The sequence below is a fragment of the Panthera onca genome, chromosome C1 (assembly GCF_046562875.1).
Source record: "Panthera onca isolate mPanOnc1 chromosome C1, mPanOnc1 haplotype 2, whole genome shotgun sequence".
Taxonomy (NCBI): domain Eukaryota; kingdom Metazoa; phylum Chordata; class Mammalia; order Carnivora; family Felidae; genus Panthera; species Panthera onca.
In genome coordinates this window covers 45,878,148-45,890,264 of record NC_138346.1, presented here as the reverse complement: position 1 = coordinate 45,890,264, position 12,117 = coordinate 45,878,148, and the positions used below count along the sequence as shown (strand labels likewise).

The window sequence follows — 12,117 nt, the reverse complement described above, 5'->3', positions numbered from 1 at the left end:
TAATGACAAAGGAAAGATGTTGTGTAGAAAATCATGGTTGTCAAAGAGTGAGATGAAAAGTAATTTAGAAGTTGGGTTGGTTCTGAATGAAGTTTTAAGGATAATTTAATCAAATTATTTTTCTTTCATTTTCTTTTTTAGGTATGCTAATGAGTGATATATGGTTTAAAAGAAAATCTAAATATAAACAAATCTGAGGGTTCTTTCAATAATATTTTATCTCATAAGAAAAATATTTTATCTCATAGTTTAATCAGCTTTATGTGGTATTTTTTAGTGATATGTAGTTAATGGTACATCTTGCAATTACTAAATATAATATTGCTTACAATTTTGTGGTAGATAGTGCACTATTCATAGTGTCTTGATTTATACCATTACACCCTGCAATATTTTGAATAGAGTATTTTTTGTCAAAGTAGCATATTTCTGGCAGTTTGGATGGTGACAGATAACTATGGTCACTAAAACCTCTACCGTCTATGTTTACAAAATCACAAATGTTAATCTCAATATATTCAGTTATGCTTGCTTCCATCATAATCCTCCATCATGAGAAATTTTCATTTGTCTGCTAGAAGAATTCTCTTGGGCATATGGATATGTCTTAACTTTAGATAAGGCATCAGTGTCCACCTTCCATCCCCAGCCCAGGACCTTGCCAGGCAAAGTGAAACATGAAGAAGCATAAACTGTCCTTGGATGGTAACTTCACATCCTCTGAAATGGAGGGCTGGCATTTCCTGTGCATTTAGCACCAGCACATAGGCTGGTAGCAGCCACACTAGAACGTCACTGCTACTACTGACTTAGGGACCTGCCTCTTATGTCAATTCCTCAAACAAACTTTGCCTTTTTCTAAAAACATGAAACAAAACAAAAACTGTACCAGGTGGGCCGCCAATCTGAAGAACGCTATCATTCTTCATGTGGTGTGGTCTTCATAAAACCCAAATCTAGTCGTACTACTCCCTACTTAAAAGCCTTTCATCATCTTCCATTAGAAGAATAAGAGCAAATAATATTCAAATTCAGATTTTCTATAATCTGGCTCCTGTATCACCCACCAGCCTCATCTCTACCTCAAGTTATACTCTGCATTCCTGACTTACCAAATTTATTCAATGCCTTAATTTGATCAGCAAAACCTTTGCACCTGCTGTTCCCATTTCCCGGAGTATTTTATTACCTTCCCTTCTCCTCCCTTACCATCACTCATCCTTCAGATCTCATAAAATATATTACCTGGTCTGGGAGACTTTCCCTAAATCCCCAAGTCTGAATTAGGTACACCCATACACACAGTGCCTCCCCAGAAACTCTACCTCATGTCCATTTTGTTCAGCTGGTGGGGGCCAGGGATGATAAATATTTGTTGAAAGGTTAAGTGAATGAATGAATCACTCACAGAAAAATAGATTAAACTGATGTCTTAATAAAATAATAGAAATAAAATGGTTAGTATCTGTTCATAACCATTTATAAAGCCTCCGGTAAAACTCTGTAGATATGACAAGACATAGACTTAGGGATTAAGAACAGTCTTGGGAAGCACACTACCAGGATTCAAATAATATCAGCTGGGTCACTTTGGGAAAGTTACATAACATCTGTGTGCCTCATTTGCCTCATCTGAAAAATGGTTATAATAATAATATGGATACCTAGATATATAGGGTTGCTTTGAGGATTAAGAGAGATAAGGCAAACCAGAACAGAACCTCAAATATAATAAGTGATATTATGAACCTACAATTTTTAGTATTGTTATTGTTACTACTACCTTAAAACTTACCTGATCACCTGGCTTTCCACCTTCCCCAGGAGGCCCTGGAGGACCAGGAAGCCCCTAAAAAAAGAAAAAAAAATTGTAGATTTGTAAAAGTTTAATAGGCCACTAGCATTAACAGGTTACCTTTTATATATCATGGAGTCTCCATGACTATACTTTCAAGCAAAATATATTGTTTAAACACAATCAAAACAGAATGAGAAAACCATTATCTTCTGTGATAATGCAGCAGCCAGTCAGCTTCTAGGTTTAGATTTTCATTTGCACACCACTTAGCAAAAAAAAAAAAAGACCTAAGACTCTAACAGGAGATTCTTAACATTGGCCCAGTTTTTATGGGTCAGAAAGCAATATTTTAGGCTGCTAGAATAATAATAATGATAATAATAATAATAATAATATTAAAAGTCATTCCTAAAAGTTTTCTTTGCCAAATTATGATTATCCATGCTATTAAATAATGAACAATTTCCCACACCACATATATTTAAATAAATCATGAAAATTTGTTCAACGAAAATTTTAAGACATTTTGTCAATAAAACTAGATAAACCTTAAAATAGTTCAATAAAACTTCTTGAGGTATCAAGAACACCTAAAAATTTTAATTTGTTAATAATTTTGGATTTTGATCCATTTTTCAGGGGAAATCTGTTCCTTCCCTTTGAACAAAAATGTTGGGTTTTATCCAAATCTTTATTTACTAAAAGAGGGATGACTTTTTAAAAAATTGTGGAATTTCACATCATTTGACCATATCTTTTTATATTTAAAAAAATCAGTTTAATTAATGGTAGAATACATGGAAAACTGAATTATTACATACCTGAAAGCCAGTGGGTCCTGGGGGTCCCTGTTCTCCTCTCTCCCCAGCTAGACCCTAAGTCATAAAGGAAAGAAAATCATGAAGAGAGCCAGATCTTTACACCTGCTTCCTGTTTATGTGACCCACTGGAAGTATTGATATTTGCTTTTTTTCCAATCACATGCTTTTCACTTTAGCCAGATTATAAACTAGCATTACAAATAGTTTAATGAGATTCTTTGAGGTCCCTGCTGGTAAGAAAATGTCTTCTAAAGCCAGAAAAGAGACTGAGGACATATGTTTATTTTTTGATCCAAACAAAATTGTCTGGAACCAAACACAAACTTCTGAGGAAACTGGAGAAATTGAACATGGAAAAATTCATTACTTTCACACATTTAATAGAAAGGTAATACAAGTGTCCCCTGCTTTTCCAAAGTTGGCATTGTCACTTTGCTTTCATGAAAGACCTGTATTAGTAGCTCTTTGTGCTAACTGAAAGGACTCTGAAGAGAATTTTTGCTTTTATGAAAAAAAGGCAAAAGGCATTCAGAGTTTGTTTTGCAGTGAGCTGTTATAGAGGCAGTGCACACCCAACTCTTTCTGGGAAACTAGACTTAGCATCTCAGCGTCATTTGTGTCTGTGAGCATCTGTGCTTTATCTGGATTTATTTTGCGCATCTGTTAGAGCAAGATATAGCCTAAGATATGTCCTAAGATATGCCAGAAAAGCCTAAAAGACGTTATTTTGGGATTCTGGGAATCTTAAGAAATTTTTCACATAAATTAATAATTGCTTCTTTGCTTTACACCACTTTGGCTTACAAAAATTTTCACAGGGACGCTCTAATTTCTGTTCCAATTTAGTTCTCAGTGTTAGAAGAACCATTAATCAAGCCTTCAACACTAGAGCAGCTGAAGAAAGCAAAGCTAACATTTTAGAAAGATATTTAAATTGCCCCATCATAAACAAATAAATATGCCAAAATATTTCTGATAAATATTTAATTTTAGAATCCTAGGATGCAGATGCACCTCAAAGGACAAAATACTTTCTTTTTTAGTCCCTCTCAAGAAAAATCAGCTAGCTTAGACAAATTTATATGAGACATTATCAGAAGAAGGTAAGTATAGTTCAGTACTTATATTTTTCAATAAGAGACAGAACAAAGTATTTGTCAAACATGATTCTGTTCAGTTGATATGTTCCTTAACTGTGACACATAAGGACAATGAGGCTGCTTTTGCCATCAGCATTTTAAAGAAGTTTAAAATGAAAAGTCCAATCGCTCCATTTAAAAAGGCAGAAGGTGCTGGCACAGGGGTCAGAAGAAAAGATTAGAATTCTTCAATCTTGCACTTTCTCATTACTTGCCCTGAAACTTACTCATAAGTAAAGTCTTAAACATCATCGAAAAGTGCAATGTGAATGTAATTCTCGCTAAAAGATCACATACCGGGGGGCCCACAGGACCAGAAGGACCAACTTCACCATCTTTTCCAGGAGCTCCCTAATATCACACAGAGATAATATGTGAAGTAAGGCCGTGAGACATTTGGGTCATTTCATATATATTTATATATATTTCCTCCCTTTTGGCAGAAAATGTTTGTATAGTTACCCTCTGCCCAGGAACACCAGCATTTCCTGCTTCTCCAGGTTTTCCAGGGTCACCCTAAAAGAAAGAATAGAAAACTACCTTAAAATTCAATCAGTTTGCTCATAACATGCCTACTTCAGGTGAGGATGATGATGAGATAGCAAACATATGCACTGTACTCACACTGCTACCTTTGGGGCCTGGAAGACCCATACTCCCGGGCTGCCCTCTGATTCCTATGGAGCCTGGAGGACCTGGCCGGCCATCCTCCCCCGGAGCACCCTACAAAATTGACAGGTGCAATGTAAGTTTTACGTAAATTCTCTCTGAATATCAGGTCACCCAAATTGTCACTTGCCTTTCTTTGCTTACTTCTGAAAGTTATATAAGTTTTAAATTATCCTTCATCTTTTTCTCAGTGAATCAGAACAGTTGAGTGTTTTAAAAAAAAAAGTGCTGAAGGATGCTGAGTATTTAGAACAGAGATTTTACTCTGGTTCTACACATGACCCTCATCTTCACAGCTCCTTACGCTCTTCTATTCATAGGGGAAATTGTCCTTTTACTCTTTAATTTACTCTAGCTTGCGGTAATGAAAATTTGGGACTTCATTTCACATTTTTTGGTATAAAGGAAGGGCCTAGAATACATAAGTTACCAAAAGTCATACCTACTTATCTCTTAAACCGGTAAAGTTGGGAGGACATTTATGAAATGAGAATGTTTCCAGTAGACAAATTTCACCAATACTGGAAGAATACATAATTTCGGCTTTTTCCCCAGATGTTAGAGAAGCAACTTCAATCTCAAACATTTATATCAATTAAACTTGATCAATTTTTAGTGAATTTTAAAATATGAAGGTCCTATGAATTTGCTTTGACATTTTAAACATGTAAATATGATCAGCACTCACATGATTAAAAACATTAACCTCAAATAAACGTCTTACGTTATATGTCTATCATGGCTGTGGATTTCTGTTTACGTCACTTACCAAAGGCCCAAGCTTTCCTTCAGGACCTTGAACACCAGGATTTCCTGTCAGACCCTGAAAATTAAAAGTGATTGTCATTTTGTTGCTGACCTGCAACTGAGGTAAAGATTCTAGAGAGTAGGGGCACCTGGGTGGCTCAGTCCGTTAAACATAACAGTCCGTTAAACTCTCGATTTCGGCTCAGGTCATGATCTCAGAGTTTGTGAGTTTGAGCCCCATGTCAAGCTCTGCACTGACAGTGTGGAGCCTGCTTGGGATTTGCTCTCTCCCTCTCTCTCTCTGCCTCTCCCCTGCTCACTCTCTCTCTCTCAAAATAAATAAATAAGCTTTTTAAAAAAAGATTCTAGAGAGTAAAAATAGCACTTCATTAAAAGGATCCAGTTCCACTACGCAATGCCCATTCTCAGTGGCCTTAGGCTCCTCTAGACAAACTTCACAGGCTAATCATGGGCCTCCCCCAGCCTGGTTTTGGAAGGATACAGGGCAGAAAACACAGCATGCCAACAGGCAGCATCACGTGGGACTCTCCACTGGGGGGCAGCCCTCACAGCATGGCCTCCAAGGGCATCATCTAAGCCTTCTACAATGGACAGGCCAGATATGAGGAAATGAGTCTACATGGCAGGGACAGGAGCCACTCTGGCTTAGAAATCTCAGGTAACCAGTATTTGTAACAGCACCTCGAACACAGTATACTGATCTGGCAAGGTGAATGTGCAGGTACCAGTTTCTCCAAACTCAGGATGCCCAAAGCCATGCTCCCCTATAAGGTTTTTATAATTCATAGTCCTCCCAGGTCCAGATGTGGTCTACAGTCAGGCATCATTTTTACTATAAGCAATGCTGACTGCTCATTCACCTGGCATTCCAACTTTATTAGGTATCTAGGGAAGAAGTTCTAAGAAAGTTCCAGTTTCCTACATAGAAGGAGAAAGGGCTGTAGTAGACTTTTATTCATATATTTAAAAACACTGGGTACGGGGCACCTGGGTGGCTCAGACAGTTAAGGGTCTGACTTTGGCTCAGATCATAATCCCAGTTTGTGAGTTCGAGCCTTGCGTCGGGCTCTGTGCTGACAGCTCAGAGCCTGGAACCTGCTTCAGATTCTATGTCTCCCTCTCTCTTTGCCCCTCCCCTGCTCACACTGTCTCTCTCTGTCTCTCAAAAAATGAATAAATGTTAATAAATAAATAAATAAATAAAAGTGTTGGGTTCAAGATTATGCGGAGCCAAATGTATATTTCCATCCAACAACTTTTTGTATAATTCCTTTCTTTTTAAGGAGCATTGTGGACAACTGAATGTAACAACAGCAATTACACACTTCAAATGAATTTTCAAGTAACATTTGTTCAGGATGAAATTTATCAGGAATTCTCTCTGCCAAAAGCCAAACAGATTTTTGTTAGCAAGTAAAGAAAAATAAAAATTGGCAAACAGGATTTTTTTTTCCATATCAAGTGGCAAAACTATTAATGCATACTCCTTTGAGAAAGGGAGACTAGAAATTACCATGTTTTTCTATATGTCATGAAAATAACAAAGCAGTTTTTTTTAAAAAATAGTAAATCAGGTCAAAATCGTAAAAACAAAAGAAATGATCCAACTTGTCAAAACTAGCTTAATTAAAAAACACTTCACTGAGTACCGACGAGCTGTTCTGGGTCGATGTAGCAAACTGCTGTGTTCTTACCCGAGCACCTGGAAGGCCAGGTTCACCTGGACGTCCTGGGTCTCCCTGCCCTCCTTTAGGTCCTGAAGAACCTACAGGACCCCTCTCTCCTTGAGCCCCCTGTTCCAATGCAAAGCAGAATGTGTCAGAAAAAAGAAACAGTGCAGGAAGATAAAAGCAAGTGAATATCAAAATTGCCTGTTACAAATCAAAGCACTAGAATAACATACAAATACTTTGTCGAAGTGATTACAAAGTTACAAAAACTATCACTACATATTTTGTTCTAACTCCTAGTTCTTGTAGAATAATGGTTTTTCATTATTAATAAAAATTGTATTTAGATTATCACTCCAATAATCTAGATTTGGGTGAGGGGGAATACCAAAATTCTAGAGTCTAAATTTCTAGATAAAGGAAAGGTCTGTGACCTTTTCTTCTCAGCTGGGTCTCCAGGAAGTCTGAAAACAAACTCCTACATACTTGCAACCATTATCCTTCTCCCCTAGCCGTCTATAATACATAAATTGCACAAGAGGGATTTGGCATTAGGCTTGACATCTGTGTCTGACTCTTTTCTGGATCTGAAGCCATGTGGACCAAAGCTAGATCACCATTCTGGACAACGGCATCTTTCGGGGCACCACCCACATGAATGTCAACATGGATGGGATAACCTCACCTTTGGTCCAGGTAAACCATCAGAGCCTGGAAAACCACGATTACCAGGAGCACCCTATAAATGACCAAAATGAGATTCTTAATTGTTGTTGATGTTTTTGCAATGTATAATGAGTGGGTAATTTTTATTTTTGGCATTACAAGGTTTTAGGAGTTGTGATCAAGCCAACATGGCAAAAGATAAAGTGTAAGGGACAAAACCCTAACTACATAGAAATATTTAAAAATTTTAAATTTTTGAGAATATGTCAGTATCAAGTCAAAAATTATTCAAATTAAGAACTATCCTAACAATTAATTGTAAAATAAACATAGAGCAAAATGGATATCTAGATAAGCAGCAAAGGAATGGCACCATCTACCATGATCAAAACGTCAGTGATGACATACATTAGTATTGTCTTGTATGTGAAGTACTGTGCGTTCTTTGAACGTCTCTACAAATGTAAGGTGATATTATCATTGTCCCTTTCAGACCTGTTTCATTATACTCCAGTCACAGCAACCTCTTCTAATCTCTGAAATCACCAAGCCCCTGCTGGCTTTGCACTAGCCATTTCCTCTGCTGACAGTGTTCTTACTCCCAAGGTCTCTTGCTGGTTCGTCCTCATTTTCAGGTAATAGCTAAAATGCCATCTTCCCAAAGAATCCACTTCTTAACCACCTAATATCACACTACTATCACATACTCAAAGCTACTCTCTACCACATCACCCTGTAATTTCCTAAGTGTATATGGAGCTCATTAAAATGTATAATTATATTTTTGTTTGGCTGTTGACTTGTTTATTGCTTACCTCCCCACTAGAATAAACTGTTGCTTACTAGCCCCCACATGAAGGCTGGGACCATAGCCTTCTTGTTCACTGATGTATCCTAAGTACCAATATATCGAATTGGCACAGTGTCAGTGTTGGCTAAATGAATGAATGAATGAATGGGCAATAATTATTAGACAGTTGGTTCCTTTAATACACAGTTAACCATACTCAACTGTGCAATGCATTTGCAAGCAATTCTTTCAATGACTCTAGCTTTCCTTATTATCCCCAAACCTCCCCACATAATCCCCCCCCCACACACACACACACAACTCTAAGAATTTATCTTATTATTCAAATTTTACCCTTTCTCCCATTGGGCCTGGAGGACCAACTGTTCCTGGATCACCTCGGGGACCTCTTTTGCCTTCTTCACCAGGTGGACCTATTGGACCCTGAATACCATGTGGCCCCTATTAAAAACAGAAGGACAGTTACCAGCAACAGCCATTTGACAACTGAATTATAGTCAAAAGCTTCATTTAAATAAGTCAATTACAAATTTAAAACTATATTAAACTATTTCCATCCAAAGTAATGAAGTCAGTTACAAGTTTTAAACTAAAGTATTGCCACTCAAAGTTATATTTCTCATTGATATTATTTTAAACACTTGAGCATTTTGACCTGTGCACTGCTGGACAATATTCATGGTCTTCTTATCATTGAAACAAACAAACAAACAAAAAAATGAAGACTTACTGGTTCCCCTTTGGGGCCAGCTTCTCCTTTGAAACCTGGAACTCCTGGATCACCCTAAAATAAAAGTATCAATAGTTATAAAACCCAGGACTTTTAGCCAGTCCAACTTGCTTTAATTAATTATAGTTAACAGGCCCTAAAAACTTTCTGCAGCTGAGTCTGTATTAACATTTTTTCTAATTTTGCAAATCTTGTAGAATGTATGTGAAATTTTATAAAACCCAGTATAAGTAGTTTATAGAAGTCTGTCTATTTTACAGTGGTCTTCAAAGGACTTATTTTTAAAATCTTGTGTGTTTTATCATGCATACTAGGAAAATTAGAATTATTCAGTTATTCCAATTTGATAATTAAAATTAGAACTAACAGTGACAACTTTTACAGATAAATCTATTTAGGGTATATTTTAGGAAATAGAGTTATTTACCCAGAATCAAAATAACTTTATATTTATGTTCTATTTATTGAGAGTTTGACAAGTTCAAATTCAGCATTTCATCTTCGGAGTGTTCTAGGGTTTTGGTGTGTATGTGTCTTTAAATACCAGTTAAACCTGTGGGAACCAGGTGGCTAAGAGAACATGATAAAATCAAATGTGAAATATCAGCAACACTCATATTTTAATAAATCTGCCACCAGGATTTAAAGGGATTTGTTAGCATAACTAAGTTACTTGGAACAGAATCTAAAATATTTGTTTTAGGCAGTGTTAAGAAAGAAAGTTTTAATTTTTATACAGAAGCTAAAAATATATAAGCACAACTTCTCAATGTGTTTATTTCTTATGGGTTTAGCATAACATTTTTTCCAATAAATAATTTCACAAAGTACGGAAATTTCTTTCAATATGAATAATATGGTGGAATCACTCTTCAAGATAACTCTCAAGAAATAGCTGGTGAACCCATTTTTAACCAAATTGTCATTATAACCTCCACATTTCTTCACACTGGCTTGGAAAATATTTCTATAATGTGTACTATTCAACCACTCATAAATATCTATGAGATAGACTATAAAGTTATGACCTTATTATTTTAAATTTTAAAAAACCACTAAAATTTAACACAATGTAATAACGTTCCCTTTTGAATTTAAACACCTAAATTGTACATTAACGTGTGGCTTCCACTTTACAAAGATTCCTATCTTCACTTGCCTCACTCAGATATGTCCCATTATCCATGTTTCATTGGTTCTCATTGAATATTATTTTGCTTGGTGATCTTAGTTGGATTATACTAATGGATGATAGTTATTTGAAAGGACATTACCGGTTGGCCTCGAATTCCTGGAGGTCCTGTGCTACCCTGAGGTCCTGGAGATCCAGGGGGCCCTGCTAAGCCAGGAGGACCAGAGGTCCCCGGAGAGCCCTGTCAGAGTAGAAGAGTGACATGATGAGCAGAGAACCCAGTAGAAGTCTACTGTCAATGTCCAAAGGATTGTATCCATTTGAACTTCACGTGGCATTGATGCAGTTAGTTACTCACCGTTGGGCCTTTGGCACCAGGTGTACCATCAGTTCCTACTGCACCCTAAAAGATCCATGAAAAGTTTACAAAATATTAAGCCATATCTAGGATGCTATCCAGATGTCCACCCACATTCCAAAAGGAGGCAGAAAAATTATTGTAAAAACTTAACCACCGTGGGGAACCTGAGTTCGAGCACCATGCCAGGCTCTGTGCTGACAGCTCTAAGCCTGGAGTCTGCTTCAGATTTTGTCTCTGTCTCTCTCTGCCCCTCTCTAAGTCACACACACTCTCTCTCTCTCTTTCAAAAATAAACATTAAAAGAATCAACCACCATTATATCATAAAACTCGCTTTCTGACTAATTCCCTCTTCCATAAAATAGATAAAATTTTGCAGAGTTGACAAGAGAAATAGGTTTCTTTAATCAGTTGGAAACACTCATTCAGAATTCAAAGAGGATATATTAAAACTGTTCTGACGTTATAAAAGATGTCAAGCTTTCTGTCAAGAACACAATTCTTAAATGTACTGGGAACTTACGGGAAGACCTTGAGAGCCCACTGGACCAGGTGGCCCAGTTTCACCTCTTTGTCCCTGGGGACCTTCAGGGCCTCTTGCCCCAGTGGGACCCGCTTCTCCCTAAATGGGTACAAAAAGAAATGTTATAGGAAAAATATAAATGTGGTGTCATTCAAAGTTTATTGCTTATTTGGAGCCCTACATGCTATACTCAAGTATTTTTAAAGGGTGATGAGCGCTAATCAGTTTATAAGGGTTGTGTGTCTAACCTAGCTTAAGGAGTAGACTCATTTTCCAACCCATCAAGTATGATAATATCTTCAGTATTACCAGCAGAGTAAAGTGGTCAAGGTAACCTGATATCTACCCTTATTTCAACCCATGAAAGTAGTCCAGATAGTAAATAAAAATACAGATGCCTCGTTAAGTTTTAATTCAGATAAATAACAAATAATTTAAGTGTAAGTTTGTCCCAGGCAATATTTGGAACATATCTATACGAAAAATTTATTCTTTACTTATCTGAAGTTTAAACCTAAGTGGGTTTCTGTATTTTATCCAACATATTAGGTCCCAATGTAGATCTAATCCTAGAGAAACCTGGACCTAGAATTTCAGAACTAAAATTCTAAGCCTGAGGAGGTTCATTAGTGCTAATAAATATATAAAATCCCTACTGACTCTCTGAAATTCGAAGAACTGGATATGGAAGTTTATTTTTCATCCAGAGAAACAGAGACCATGGAAGTAGTTTATAGGTATAGCAGAATCGTGGCCAAAAATGAAGATCTGGAAACTTTATGCTTGGCAGGAGAGGATGGTAGGATAGGCAAACAATTTCTGAGAAAACCAGTTTTGCTAAGCGTTTGGCTTTATTAAACAGTCTTTAGTAGCCAAAAGCCAGTACTAGAAAAACCCAGGAGGAGAAGGAATTATGCAGAGTGAGCTGTTATATAAATTGCCATTGCTAATGAGGTCTTCACTAGATGCCATAGTAGGAGCAGAAACTACTTTCTGCCAAGTCTTAGTCCTGGGCATTGTGAGCATTCTT

The 12,117-nt window shown here is 36.9% G+C and overlaps 1 protein-coding gene across 1 annotated transcript in view; it reads right to left on the bottom strand.

Moving 5' to 3' along the window:
* The window catches only part of COL5A2 (collagen type V alpha 2 chain), a 146,761-nt gene that overhangs the window by 27,589 nt on the left and 107,055 nt on the right, over nucleotides 1-12,117 (bottom strand). The window contains exons 19-31 of the mRNA XM_078451101.2: nucleotides 11,088-11,186; nucleotides 10,563-10,607; nucleotides 10,347-10,445; nucleotides 9,073-9,126; nucleotides 8,676-8,783; nucleotides 7,551-7,604; nucleotides 6,890-6,988; nucleotides 5,197-5,250; nucleotides 4,383-4,481; nucleotides 4,221-4,274; nucleotides 4,056-4,109; nucleotides 2,620-2,673; nucleotides 1,796-1,849 (exon numbers count right to left, since the gene is read on the bottom strand). Coding sequence (XP_078307227.1) covers nucleotides 1,796-1,849; nucleotides 2,620-2,673; nucleotides 4,056-4,109; nucleotides 4,221-4,274; nucleotides 4,383-4,481; nucleotides 5,197-5,250; nucleotides 6,890-6,988; nucleotides 7,551-7,604; nucleotides 8,676-8,783; nucleotides 9,073-9,126; nucleotides 10,347-10,445; nucleotides 10,563-10,607; nucleotides 11,088-11,186 — 927 coding nt within the window. The remainder of the gene's footprint in view (nucleotides 1-1,795; nucleotides 1,850-2,619; nucleotides 2,674-4,055; nucleotides 4,110-4,220; nucleotides 4,275-4,382; nucleotides 4,482-5,196; nucleotides 5,251-6,889; nucleotides 6,989-7,550; nucleotides 7,605-8,675; nucleotides 8,784-9,072; nucleotides 9,127-10,346; nucleotides 10,446-10,562; nucleotides 10,608-11,087; nucleotides 11,187-12,117) is intronic.